The 15,649-nt window shown below is 31.9% G+C and overlaps 1 protein-coding gene across 9 annotated transcripts in view; it reads right to left on the reverse strand.

Annotated features, from left to right (window-relative positions):
- Positions 1-15,649, reverse strand: part of LOC105229710 (tyrosine-protein phosphatase Lar) — a 907,083-nt gene that overhangs the window by 298,257 nt on the left and 593,177 nt on the right. For 8 of the 9 annotated variants that reach the window (XM_049458860.1, XM_049458887.1, XM_049458865.1 and 5 more), the window contains 3 exons: positions 8,212-8,253; positions 4,414-4,545; positions 3,676-3,837 (listed from right to left, as the gene is read on the reverse strand). In XM_049458860.1, coding sequence (XP_049314817.1) covers positions 3,676-3,837; positions 4,414-4,545; positions 8,212-8,253 — 336 coding nt within the window. The remainder of the gene's footprint in view (positions 1-3,675; positions 3,838-4,413; positions 4,546-8,211; positions 8,254-15,649) is intronic. The other variant, XM_049458872.1, reaches the window with a different exon arrangement.

The following is a 15,649-nucleotide window of genomic DNA, read 5'->3' on the forward strand; positions in this document are numbered from 1 at the left end:
GCCCTGCTGCAGCAAAAACTGTCATAAAGAACGTCTTTTTTCGTTGTATGTTCACAGAAGATAATACTGCGGCTACCAAAACGAAATATGTTCTTTCCTAACTAGTTTAAAAGTTTCAAAAAGATTATTTTATGTAATTTATAGGATTGTTTTTCATCTCCTTGAATGGCCCACAAAAAGCTTTTTACATGTTGGTTTTCAGTTTTGGAAAGAGAAAATAGTCAGACATTCTTTTTACCTAAAGCTTCAGTTAAAATTCTCCCGCATGTGTTTTTCCTGTATTTAATCCCTAAACTAACATGCTTGTCGTAAAATTTGCAACGTTACCAATAATTTTTCGGACTTCTTTCATCCGTTCCACATGATTACTAGCTTCTAGACGGCCAGACTTTTTCATTTCAGTCATCACGTCTACTTTAAATCGTGCTAACTGCGTATAAACAAGTTTCTACTCAAACAGGCATGTTAAGTGGGCGGTGTCTAATATATACACTAATAGTGATGTGGGCGTATTATCAGAGAAACAATACCGCTTTATAAAAAAAGAGATTCACATTTGACGCCCTACGAGAAATCAGCGATGCTACAAAGTATGCAGTAAGTGGCAAAAGATGAAAAGGTGGTACAAAAAAGTACTGCGCGCTAATGACCCAAGCCAAGAAGGCGTTCCAGTCAGCAATTTTCAATAGCAAAAGCAATGGGTTCCGTAATACTGAATGCAGCACCATTATGGATACAAGTACTTGATATAAAAGGTTATGCTAAACAAATACTTGTAATTGCAGTGCATTAGAGTAATATGGTAAACGCTTTCCGGACTATATAAACCGACGCTGAGTAAGTATATGACTTGCATTGATACTCAGGGAGATGAACTCAGCTATCGGCGCATAATAGTATCGGCAAAGACAGAGGAGAGAAACAAGCGCATCAAAATGCGGCAGCAGCAGTGGCAATCATCATCAAAAGACGACATGGGAACCTGGATTTCCATTATAAACAAAAATAAAAACAAAAATTAAACAATCATCCCCATAAATAACCGCCAGGTTTCATAGATAGAGTGATGGATGACTTAAATATGAAATTATTTTATTTTATAGCGTCATATAAGCAGGAACTTGAAGCTAAAGTTATTTTGTTATTTCATGCAGTTGGGAAATTCTGTATGAGTATGAAAGACAGATTTCTTTTTATCTTTAAATTCATGTTTTCCTATTTTCAGTAAATTTTTTCATCTTAAACCACTTCTCAAAAAGAAATTGAGCAGTTGACTTTTGAAGACTTAAAGAATATTAATTTCCTAGTAAAATTTTTACTCCATTAACTCTTCCTTAAATTTCTTCGAATTTATTTATAATTCTTTTTCTTTCCGTTTTTCTTCTACCTGTTTGTTTCGAACTTTTGTTGATGAAAAAGAAACTAAACAACAAATAAATCCCACTCACTTGACAAAGTTTTTCTACTTAGATACTGAAACCCAAGGAATTAACACTCAATTTATACAAACCGTGAAGCCTACTAACTACCTACCTATACATGTAAACAGGTATGTCAGAGTGTATGTGTGGATATTAGCTGCGTAAGAAAACTACACAGCGTTACCCAAACATTTAAGCATTTAAAACACAAATACATATACTATAGATTGCAGTGCGTATATGTATGTATATAAGTAAAGCAAAATCTTCTCATTTCCACAACTACACACATACACACTACTACATATACGCCGACACGCATATCCGCTTTTGACAGCATCACACTTGAAAAGTTTTACACAAACTGTAGTTTCGGTTAAGGCTGATTAGCTATTTGTGGGGCTTGAGCATGGCAGCAATGGCGGCAGAGGTGAAGAGGAGTGTGTCGACGGCGGCAGAAATCGTTTGCTGGCTTAGGCAAACGAATTGGGTTAAGAGTTCATCTATATATATGTGTGTATATAGTATGAAATGTTTATTTCCGCAGCGTTGTTGTTGCAGTTATTGTTGCTATTAGCTGCTTGTTGGTTTTTGGTAACGATCTAAGTTGATTAGGCGTTCGGTTTGGACTACCCGAAAAACTTTATCCTTAAACGATTTACAGTTTGTAAAATAAACTAAATCAAGTGCTAAGACGCGCCAGCGGGTGTGGTGCGGCATGTGGCCACTTACGAGCAAACTTGCGTGCCAGTGTGAGTGTGTGTGTGTGTGTAAACATTTGTGGGTTTGATAAGAGCTTTGAGCAGGCAATATACATATTTGTAGTATATATGTATGTAAATTCGTAATGAAAGCATGTAATTAACTGTCTCACATATGCCGTTAAGTAACGGAAACCATATATTGAAATAAATACAATATTAGTTTGAGTATACATGTATACTATAGGAATGGAGAAAGGAAATGTTCTTAGCAGTTTTGCTGAAGCATAAAAATTGCTAAGCAGATTGTCGGTTTTATGACATATACATTTTGGTGTCGATTTGAGATTTTTAAAAAGAGGGCTCCAAGTTTAGTTTACTGTTAGCGAGATAGGAATTTTTGTGTTGTTTCCTTCAATATTTTTCAGATTTGGACTATATGCCTACAAGTTTTGATTCTGATGGGATATGTTTTGGACTTAAAGAGGCTGTTACCTAAGTATATATCAATCATCATGTACTATTTATAATATCAAAAAAGTCCCCAAAATAATTTTGAATGACCGTAAGGTGAAATTGTTCGAAATAGCTGAGACTTTAGGGATATCAACTGAACGTTTATATCATATAATTTATGAATATTTGGATATTAGAAAGCTCTTTCCAAAGTGGGTGCCGCGCGAGCTCACTTTTGACTAAATATAACGACGATTTGATAACTCAGAGCACCGTTTCGAGATGTTCAAGGGAAATAAACCCGTCGATAATTGCATCGATTCCTCACAAGTTCAATCAACAGTCATCCGATCGGACTGCAACCGCTTCAAAGCGTGGAAAAATGCAACAGTGAGCTGTCAACGTTATAGTGTCTGTATTTTCCGATGCGTATGGAAAATTTTCTATCAACTGCCGTTAAAAGGGAAAATTCTCAACTGCAACTATATTACCAAGCGTTATTGGACTATTTAAGGAAAGTATCGCCATAAAACGAACGTAAGGCAATGTACCCTGTCACAAGTCAGTGAAGACCAAGGCAAAAATTCAGCAATTGGGCGCTGAAATGCTTTCGAATCCACCGTATTCTCCAAATCTGGCGCCTGCGATTGTCTTCTGTTTTCAGATTTCGAAAGAATGCCCGCTGGGCGGAAATTTTCGTCGAATGAAACTGAAGCCTATTTGGAAGCAAAGCGTAAATCTTACCACAAAGGTGTCGAAAAGTTGAAGAATCGATATAATCATTGCATCACCTTTGAAGGGAACTATATATTAAGTATAACAAAAAAACGAATTTTGCCAAAAAAAATGTGTTTTACTAGGGTTGGCCGGGGTCATTTCAATTAATCTGTTACTAGCACTTCAGAAACAAATCTGAGGTTGTTAAAACTTATGAACTTTCTTAAAATTTTACCAGAATATTTTTGCGTTGTTCTTTTATGAAGAGAGTGATTGAGCCCTCTCGGTATAACCGAGATAAATTTCTTTTTAGATTTTTTTCATATATGGCATTTTTTATCTCTCGGCTTTAAAGCAACAAAAGCACTAATTTCACTTACCTTCATAAACTGTTAAAGTAGCATCAGCTGATACTGCATCACCAACGCCGTTTTCAGCTACACATTCGTAAGGCGCATCATCTCGGCCGGCACGTACGGGTTCTATGCGTAGTATGGATATACCGCCGGGTTGTTCTAGAACCGTATAACGAGATTGCGTGCCTGAAAAAGAGGTATTGCAATTGAGTGTTGGAACTTTTATTTAAAACTTTCTCATAAAAAAATACATGACTCTTTACTTTTTGCCAAAAAAACAACTTTTTTTAAACAGAAATTTTTGATTCAAATTTCGCACATTTATATATAATTATACTTAAAATATAGTACTGCTTTCAAAATTGAATCTGAGGCTTGTGTTCTATTTAGAAGAGATCAGAGAGATTCTGGAATAATTTTGATTTTTGGAGGAGTCCTATGAAGTAGTCCTACTAAAACTAGAAATCCTGACCAAAAATTTTATGAAAATTGTACTTTAGAAGATCAGCGAGGAGTCTTTGATAAGTTGGTGCTTGAACGAATAAGAGGAGAGTAACTGATTTATCAGTTACTATTAGAATATATAATATTTTTTTAACCTCTCGAGGAAGTGTATACAATTTTCAATTATTTTTTTCTAAAATTAGATTTTTGCACAGAACTATAATATATCAATAATTTTCTATTCACATCTGCATGGGTATTACAAGTATTTAAAACAATTCAATATTTCTTAATGCCTAAAAAAATGTTTCTACTCACCAGATAATTTCTTCGAACTCTTGCGCCAAACAATCGATGGTGGTGGATCGCCACGAGCAGCACAGTAGAAGCTTGCCACACCGCCTACGCGTACACCCTGGTTTTGTGGCTTCTTGATGATCTCCGGTGGATCTGCGGAATAGAAAAAGAGTGAAATCAAAATTAGTAATATTCAGCAGACAAAAATCAAGCAGAAGATCGATGAGAAAAACAGTCTCCGAACCGATGACACAACTTCCAAAAAGCTAACAACTTCGTAAAAGTTAAAGCAGCTTCTATATATTCTACCAACCCCTTGCAACGAAAACAGCACGACGCTACCTTGTAGTGAACAGTGCATTCTGAAAATATCTCGGCATCGATGCATTCGAACTGTAAAAGACAGGTATAAATGGAAAAAATTCACAATTCCATTTCTAATGCCACACAAACCCTATCAACAACGCGTACACATGAGCAACCATAAGCTGCAAAAAATGCAGAATTTCGCTCCACAAATACGCCAGCGAGAGTCCTGCAGCGCTGGAAAAGAGCACGTAATAAGCTTTACCGCTAAGTCTCTAAGCAAATCAAAGCATTGTATGTGTGATTGTATACATGTGCATGTGTGCTTTGTGTGTGTATCTGCCAGGTGCAGCTAAGTGAGCATAACATATATGTATGTATGTGTATAGCATAGAGTTCAAATATAAATACAGTGAAACATTAAAAAAAAATTGAAATTTTTTAGAAAAACATGGTATATGATTTTATCAGTGTGTGTAAAAATGTATTAATATGTATATGCACTTTTTATAGTACTAGTATTAGAAAATTTTTATTTATTTTGTAGCGCTGTATATAGAAATACATATGTTTTGCAGTACGAGTTGCTGTATGGTGCAATTTGAAATTACGCAAAATAATTATTTTAATTTGATATTAAGTTAAGTGGCTTTTGATGTTACGTTAAGTTGCGTTTCGTTAATTTTTTGAGTTACGTTACGTTAAGTTTTGAAGTTTCGTTACGTTAATTTTTTTACGCTACGTTAAGTTAAGTTATGATAAGCTACTTTATGTTAAGTTGTTTTATGTAATATTTAAAGTCTTTTACGTTATGTGACGTTAAGTTTTTTTTATGTTGCGTTACGTTATGTTTTTTACTTTATGTTAAGTTATTTTATATACTACTTCGTTTTTTAATCTTATGTTGCGTTAAATTATTTTCTTTTTCGTTACGTTAAGTTTTTTATATTACGTTACGTTAAGTTTTTTTATGCTACGTTAAGTTAAGTTATGATAAGCTACTTTATGTTAAGTTGTTTTATGTAACACTTAAAGTTTTTTTGTTACGTTACATTACGTTAAGTTTTTATGTTACGTTTCGTTACGTTTTTTATGTGACGTTAAGTTAAGTTTTGATAAGTTATTTTATTTTATTTGTGGGAAAATGTGCACGAAATGTAAAGATCTTCAGAATTAGGGAAAAAATGCGCTAAAATTAGTATGTGTTGTATGCGAAATTGTGCGCTTTTGAGCTTATGTGTATACATCTGTAAACACGAGTATATGAGCTTATTGCCGGCATCTACGTATATATATATTTCCTCATTTTCAAGTCTTCTCAGTACGCATTTTTCGAATTTATATTTTTTTTTAAGTTTTTTTTTTATTATTTTTCAGCTTTTTATTTATTTTTCCACTTTTCATATACATATATCTAGTAGAAAAATTATTATACCTTTTTCTCTTTAATTTTTTTAAATTATTATTATTTTTACCTTTTCCTTTTAATTTTTTTTGTTTTTATTTTCATTGCAAACGCATTGTCGTGTGCCATTTATAGCACATCCTGTTGTAAAATTCGTGTTGCGCTGACATATCCTGACTTCCACTCACACGCATGCACAATTATTTATTTATTATGATTATTGTTTTATCTTTAGCTGTTTATTTTTGCTTTTTCATAACGGTTTTTTTTTTCGATTCTCACCATTTCATTAAAATTATATGTAATATTTAATGGAGTTCTGTTATTATTATTGCAAGCGACAGTTGGTGTAGCTGTTGCTTTTTCATTTAGTTTAAGCACGTGAAATGCAAAATTAATTTTTCATGAACAAATATTTATAGTGGTAGTGAGAGTGAAAATGCTTTTTGTATTTATATTGATGTGCTGCTCAATGCTGGCTGCACGCAGGCAACCACAGACGCATGTCAGTTGTATGTATGTATGTGTATTTAAAGTGTTGAAATAAAGATGTGCAGGAAGTGGGATTGAAATTACTGATATAAAAAAGAAATTATGTGGAAGTTTAAAGTAAAAGGTTCAACTATTTTGTATAGAGCAGCAACATAAATAGGCTGCTACATAATCGTACTGGAAATTTCTTGGGCCTAAACAGACAGCAACTGTAAAATTATATACTACTTTTCGAAGAAATTTGTAGAACCCAAAATGTGCCTTTAGAAAATTCTAACACAACGTTCCTAATATGAACTAGAGGCAATCCTAAAGAATACAATATTTTTGCAAAGTGAAAAACCATAAATATGCTTCTACTAAATTCCATCAGTATTTTTTTAACAGAAAATTATATCAACCCTAAATTATTATATTTTTCACGAAATGGAACCTACTATTATAAGCCTCTGAAAAATTCTAAAAGAAAGTTCTTAACAAAAAATGACTAGCATCCCTAAAAATATGCTATATTTTTCACGGATAATCCTCTGCAGCTTTCTATTAGAAAGTTCTTAACAGAAAAATATTTTTCAAGCAGTGGAATCTTAAATAAGCCTCTACAAAATCATACCAGAAAGTTCTTAACAAAAAAGCAACCCTAATAATACGCTATATTTTTCAAAGGTTAGAACCTTAATTTGCTTTTACACAATTTTTCTGAAAACTTCTGTTCATAAAACATACCGCAACCCTTAAAAGATGTAATATTTTTAAAAAACATAACCCTTAATATGCAACCTTAAATAAGTTTTTGGCAAATTCCATCAGAAATTTTTTATCAGGAAGCGAGCAACAACCCTAAAATTGCAGCATGTTTTCAAATGAAGAACTTGAAAAATGCCTACCAAAAATTCCAGAACTAAATTTTGAATAGGAACCTAATCTCAACAACAAATAAAGGCAATATTTTAAAGGCGAAGTTATTAATATTTGTTGTCTCTAAAAAATTCAAGCATACTTTTATGAGCCGTATTTTCTGAGACTTTTTTGTATTTAAAAAGTGCAATTTTATTAAAAATTTAAGAGCCTTAAATATTGCTGTAATAGAGCTCATCAGAAAGCTATAAACCCTAAAATTATACAATATTTTTGAGCTATTCGATTTTTGTCTCAACGAAAATTGAAGTATAACTTTAAGCGGTAACAGTTTTTAAGACTTTATTGCAATTTTTGGTTTAACTACTATTTCTTCAATTAAAATTATACATATAAAATTGCCGATCTATCAAAAATTAAGGCATAGCTTTAAGCTTCGTAAATGTTTAAGACATTCTTGGAACTTTTATCTAACAAAGCACACTGAAAGCTTATCACAAAACTGCAAATCAACAAAGTAAATTTCAAGAGCCCCAGAGTATAACATTTCTTCGCTTCTATCAGAAATTAAAGCATACCTTTAAGCGCCGTCAATTTTTAAGACTCTCTCACAACTTTTGTTTAACTAAGCTCACTGCAAGCCACCCATACAACCACAAAACTGCAAATCAACAAAGTGAATTTCAGGAACGCCATTTATAGAACACAATTCATTTCATTATCACGCTGACATAACGCCACAATAACCCAAAACTTACGTGTTAGATATTGTATATATGGAAAATCCGAAAAATTCGCATCTGCAACACACAGGAACATTATAATTTCATTTGTTTGGAAATTGACTTTGTTTTGTTTTGTTTTGTTATGGTTTTAAGTTAATTTAAATCATATTATTTTTAATTTGTAAACTAATTTATTATATATACAGTGCTATTTATGTGTATGCTATTGTTTTTAATTTGATTATATTTGTTGTTGCCCTGCACTTTTACACAATGCATGTCAATGCAAATGTATGCAAGTAGGTATCTTGCTATTTGCAGCGTTTTGTTCTTTTGTTTTTGATTTGCATCACATTAAATTAGTAAATTAGTTTTATTCATATTTTAATTAGCATTCTGTCTGTTTGGTTTAATGTTTACCTTTGCTTATTATATATTAATAATATGTATGTAGAGCATATGCTTTTGTTTTCTAAATACTTATTAAAGCAATTTACGACACACATATTGTTATGAGTTTAATTTAAAAATTTCATTAAAAAGTAATGATGTAATTGCTAATTAGTTTCCCTTTTGCTGCTGGAGTAAATTTTTGCGTAGCATAGTTTTGAGCGCAAATTGAAATTATTTTTTTGAGTTCCTAAATTTTACATTATAAGTATAGTAGCATATGTATCTAATAGCATAAGCGGAGTCTACACCAGATGATAAATACAACAGAGCTCAAGGCAGCTGGTAGCATAGAATCTTAATAGACTAATTATGATACTCTTTCCTATCCATATATTTTATAATTATAACTTTAGTATTTAATCGAAGCTTGTTGTAGTAAGATTGGACACAATACAACATACTATAAAGTCCTAAGAAAATACTTCAAATATTAAATCTAGTAAAAAATACTTATACTACAATATAATATATAAGTAGAGACTAATTTATGCTAAGTTATGTCAGGTATATACTTAATAAAATACGTATTAGAAAATACATAGGTTGTAATGTACAATATTTATATGAGAGGTATGCTGTACTAAGATATAGCGAGATCGGCGGACATGATCGACGCTTTAGAAACAAATTTTAGAAGCCATGCTGTGGTATGGAGCTAAAAGTCTAAAGAAGGATCAAGCCAGATAGAAACTTCGTCAAGAGCAGCACAAAGGTCCCCTTAAGGCTCAGATTTGTAGGACATTACTTATGAGGAAATGCTAAAACTTGAAATACCAGAAGAAATGCCGTCTTTAATCGACTACGCGAACGACAAAGCTGCAGTAATCACAGCCAGAGACACAGAGGAAGTCCAAAGAAAGGTGTATCAGGTCATGATACAGACACAAATATGGCTTGATTCATACAACCTCCAGCTCGCTACAGAGAAAACTGAGCTACTACTGCTGACGAACAAGCACATTGCTCTCGAAATAAGCATGCAAGCGGCTAAGAATATTCTAAAGACACAAAAAACAGTAACAGTAACAGTTACAGTAATAGTAACAGTAAAAACAGTACTTAGGCGTAAGACTAGACCCCAGATTAGCCATTTGGGTACAAATCCAGCACGACGCAGGAAAGGCAGCGAAAATCACCTTCTATCTTAGCAGACTAATGGCCAACATAGAACGACCTACGCAAAATAAAGAGAAATATTTTGTATCAACAACCACCAGAGTCTTACTCTACGGGGCAGACATTTGGGCAGAAGTACTAAAAAAAACAAAACCGTCGTAAAGTATTGACCAGAGTGCAGCGCATCGCAGTCCTCACAGTTGGAGGTCCTTATCGAACTGTGGCAGGTGATGGAATATTAGTCATAAGTGGTAATGCTCCCATTGACCTGCTAGTGCATGAAAAAAAGCTGTGGGAGCGAAAGAAAAATAGCTGTGGAAGCTAAATGAAACATATGAAAAACACAAGAGTGCAATTGACCGAATAAAGAAAAACACGATACTCGCATGGCAACGACGATGGGAGAATGAAAGTCGCAGCAGATGGACAGTCAGACTTATAAGAGTATTAAACTTATGGACAAGTCGCAAATTTGCAGAAGTCGACTTCTACACAATACAACTGCTATCCGGACACGGATATTTCAGAAAGTACCTCCATTAAATTGGTTAAGTTTAAAGAGCCGTCATGTCCATATACAATGACACGACAGAAGACGACGTACAACATACACTTGTTAAACTTAAAACATAAATAACAACGTCTTTTTACAATATGCAGCTCCGAAGAACATTCTATAAATTTTACACCACCTCTTAACAATCCGAGAAAACACTGTATTTCTGGCATCATCACTCATTTCGTACTTTTTTCTCCTCACAAAAAACTTTTCGCATTAAAGTGTTTTTTTTTCATCACTTTTAAATAAATAAAAAATAGGTGGCAACTCTTGCAAAGTATGAAATTTTTTTTAAGATCTACTTTTTCACACTCCTTAAGTTTATATACATAGTGGAATACTGAAGAAGTTTCAAAAAATTTAACGAATTAAAATTTATAAAAAGGATGCCACCCTTTTCAGAAAGGAAAGAATATTTTTTTTTTCAAAGTGTTTAGTTTAACATATACTTCAGGAGTTTGAATTTTTTCTCAATTTAATTAATTTTTATAAATTGAATTTAATAGAAAAAAACAGTTGGCAACCCTTTATAAACATTTTTATATTTTATTTAAAATACTGATATACTTTTTAAGTAACTCGTATTAGAATAATTTCCGTGCTTCAAAAAATTTAACGAATTAAAGTTTCTTAAAAGGATGCCACCTTTTTCAGAAAGGAAAACTAATTTCTTTAAATTTTTTTAGTTTATACACATGCTTTAGGAGTTTGAATTTTTTCTCAATTTAATTATTTTTTATAAATTTAATTTAATAAAAAAACAGTTGGCAACATTTTTATATATGTATATTAACTTTTTCTTAAGATTGAGATACTTTTTAAGTTATCAATATTGAAATATTTTAGGTTTTTAACAATTTTAACGATTTATAATTTCAATAAAGATGGCCACTCCTTTAAAAAAATATTTTTTTCTCAAAGTGTTTACTTTCATACCTGTACTTTAGTAATGATGATTTTTTTTGAAATAATTAATTATAATAAATTTAATTTAATAAAAAACAGTTGGTAACCCCTTCGAAATATTTTCATTTTTTTTTTAAGATTGAAATATTTTTTAAGTTATGCATATTAGAATACTTCCCGTATTTCAACAATTTGAATAAACTAAAATTTCTCAACAGGTGGCAACCTTTTGCAAACAAAAATACTTCGTTACATTTATTTAATTGTATGACAGTATTGTAACATTAATTTTGTCGTGTTCTTCTATCCTTTTAAATTGATCTACATTTTTATTTAAATTTATAATTTTCTAATTTAGTTACATTTATTTTTTGAATAGGTGGCAACACTGTAATTTTTAGTTTTAATTTCTTTAACTTTTATGCTTATTCGTTTCATAAAATTTTTCAACTTTAACGTATTTTTTTGAACAGGTGGCAACACAATGAAAAAAATATTTTTTCAAAACACTTTAATTTTTGGTGGTTACACGTTTTATCAAATTTTATACCTTAAAGGTTTCTATCGGTTCTATAAGCTGGACAGTTTTTGATAAATTTGACTTTCCATATACTCTCTCTCTTATATATCTCACAATGTTTCCTTTAAAAGCCCCCCAATATGCATCTCCACAAATTGGCTTAAACAAGCAACAGCCGAAAACACAGGTCATGCAAGGCACATAGCGCACCGTTAATGTGTTATACAACACATTCACACAAAGAAATTTGCATATGCCGCACACACTCATTTACACACATAAAGGCAGTTTGCACATTTGGGTATATACTGGGTATCTACTGCCGCCAATATCACCAACATTTACGCAATCAAGCGCTGTATTGATTGTAATCGAACGGCGTTTACAGCAAATACGGATCTCTGTTTTCCGCTCTCCGTCTCATGGCGCTCATTTTATTTTGCGCGAAATTCGCGAATGTTTTACTTTTTCCCCCGATTTTTATTTTATCAATTTCTTCCTTCCTTTGCGTTTAACGCCACAACTTTGCCAGCATCTTGTATTTGTATTTGCTGTTATGTTGAGTTTTCGTGATTTTCGTCGCATTTCATTTGCTTTATTTGCTATTGTCTGTGCAATTTTAAACGCTTTGTCGCCGACAACGTTGAAAATCGTTACGAGATTACACGTACCAAGGGAAAATGCGAGAACTCAGACGTGGGAGGCATAAAAAAATATATAAAGAAAAAATAAAAGGAAAACCCACGATTTCGTATAATTTAAATTGAAACTGGCATCAATTCGAAAAACTCGTTTTTGTTTTTTTTTTTTGCAACAAAGCTGAGGGTTGTCAGCGCGCTGTACTGTCTGTCTGAGAATTTTGGGCAAAGCAAAAAAATATATAAATGGTGTTGCCTATGACAGCTGAGCTGCCACATACAAGTACATATTCATTTGGGTTTCTACCCATTTGGGGGTGTCAAAAAAGTACGAATAATAAATGTAAAAAATATTTAAAAATAATTAAAAAAAAAATTATAAAAAAAAAAAATAAAATAAAAAAAATTAAAAAATTAAAAAAAAAAAATATTTAAAAAAATTTACAAAAATATTTAAAAAATTAAAAAAAAAATATATAAAAAATTTAAAAATAAGCAAAAAGTAAAAAGAAGAGAAACAAAAGGCAACACTGACAAGCATTATCAGCTAAATACGCTTTGTTTCGTTCATTTCAAATATTTAAAGTAAATTTACGTTCTTCCTTTGTGTCAATTGAAATGTGATTTCTTTATTTACGCTTCAATCAGCAGCGCACTCTTTTACATTCAGCAACATTTGCGCCACCCATTTCATATCGATTTCCTATTTTCTACTTTACATAAAGTGTGCTTTTAGGCGCTGTCAAATGATTATTGCGAATTGAGGCGCTTAAGTGGATATCTAAGGTTCAACGCAAGAAAAAACGCGTTAATGCTGCGGGTTATTACGACATTTAATGATGTCGACACTAATACATGCAGCAGACAGTTGTTGTTGCTGCTTTAGATAAATAGACATAAAATGTATTGTCGTTGTCGACAGTGAGAATGAAATGTTAATAGATATTGAACAGTCGCTGCACGGGCTAATGTGCCTATTGACATTGAGTAATCAAAATGGGATTTAGTGGGAGAAAGGAAATGGGTTGATAACGGTATAGAAAATAAGTATTTATGTGCATATTTATTTTAATGGCACAAAATATGGCACTCTGTTATTTAAAAAGTTAGCTAATATCTTCTGGTTTCTGTTTTTACACTCAAAATAACAATACTGAACTAGACCCAAGAATTTCTAAATTTTTCGAAGTAAACATCCAATATACTGATTTGGGCCAATACCCAGAAAAAAAACCATATAATGTAATGATATTTGTATTTTTACTCAGTTTAGTACTGACATTGGTAATGGCATTGGTTTTGTTATTAATGGTACTGACATTGATAAGTGGTCTTGATATTGCACGTAGTAATTACTAGGTTTTGTAATTGACAGCCGCCTTTATACTGATAATGGTAATGGCAAAGCTGTTGGTATTGGTACTGGTACTGATACTGATATTCGATATTAATACTGCTACAAGTATTTTTGTTGATAATATACGAATATAGTCTTAGTTTTGAATTTGGTATTGATACCAGTAATGGTATTGATAATGAATTGCCATTGGTATTCATATTTAGAATTATCATTACTATTGGTTTTAATAATTGTTGTATTAATGGAATTTGTTGGTGTTAATATTTGAAATATCTGATATTGGAATTTTTATTGGTACGAATATTGATATTCGTTTAGTAATGATGGTCCTCGCATGAGTGTTGGGTATTGGAGTTTCTCTTGATTGTACTGACGTTAATTATTATGGATATCATTACAAGGGGTTTTGCTAATGTCGGTAGTAAAACGAGTGTAAATACCAGTATCATTATATTTTTATTTGTAATTGTATTGGTATTAGTATCGGTGTTAGAATTGGTACTGATAGTGATATTGGTACTAGTATTGATATTGACCAGTACCATTGCCTGGTATTTGTATTGGTATTAAAATGTAATTAGTGGTATTGGTATTGGTATAATATTGTTATTGATATTTATAGCGGTATTGGTATTGGTATTGATACTGATATTGGTAATGGTATTGTTATTGATACTGGTACGAGTATTGGTATTTAAAATTATATTTTTATTTGTAATTGTATTGGTATTAGTATCGGTGTTACAATTGGTACTGGTAATGATATTGGTACTAGTACTGATATTGGCAATGGTACTGATACTGGTATTCGTATTGGTATTGAAATAATAGCAGTGGTATTGATATTGGTATAGTATTGTTATTGATATTTATACCGGTATTGGTATTTGTACTGAAATTGGTATTGGTATTGGGATTGATACTAGTATTGGTACTGGTATTGATACTGGTACTGGATATTGGTATTGGTATTGGTACTGGTATTGATACTGGTATTGATACTGGTATTGGTACTGATATTGGTATTGACATTGGTATTGATACTGGTATTGGTAATGGTATTGGTTTTCATACTGGTATTGGTCTTGATATTTCCCAGTTATATAGATTTGTATTAGAATCGGCATTAGTACTGATTATGTTATTAGGCCAAAATATTAAGTAATTTCGGAGTTAGTAATGAGATTTTTTCAGTATTTTGACATTAAAGTGTAAATGGAATTGGTGGTGGTTAAACCAACATATATTAGTACTGCTATGATTATCAAGATGCCATCAGAGTTAGTTATTATATTTTTAATATTTTGCCATTAGATTATAAATGGCATTGGTAATAATTTTACATATATACGAGTATTTTTTGCGAGTATTTGTTTTTTTGTGTGCCATTCTGAATGATATTTTCGCGCTAGCTAAAGAAAAACTAATTTTTTGGCCCAGTCTATGTAATATATACAAAGAAATTCGGCATTATGGACAGTCCTCACAATCGGACATCTCCCATAACTGGACACCTTTTATGAACATAACGTTTTCATTAATATTTTCATACAAAACCATCTCGTATAAGCGGACATGAGTACGTTCCAATGACCGGAAACGGACACTAATAAAAATATTTCATTCAAATTAACTCTCATAAATTGACAAAAAATTGTGTATAATTTATAGTTCCCGTTTTTTTAAATACTCAATATTTTTTGGAGTTTGGAGACAGTTTTTTTTTTATGAAAAATACGTAAAATGTTCTCAGCAAATACGTTGTTTTGCGCTGGCGCCATCTGGTGCCCGGAGAAAATGGAAACTCTAATATTGACTCGCAACTAAATAGTTCAATAGAAATATAGCTCTGAGGTGAAGCTTCTGATTCTAAAAATACATTTTAAACATTCTTTTTGCTATACCCTTATATATGGACA

Source organism: Bactrocera dorsalis, chromosome 1, assembly GCF_023373825.1.
Source record: "Bactrocera dorsalis isolate Fly_Bdor chromosome 1, ASM2337382v1, whole genome shotgun sequence".
NCBI lineage: Eukaryota > Metazoa > Arthropoda > Insecta > Diptera > Tephritidae > Bactrocera > Bactrocera dorsalis.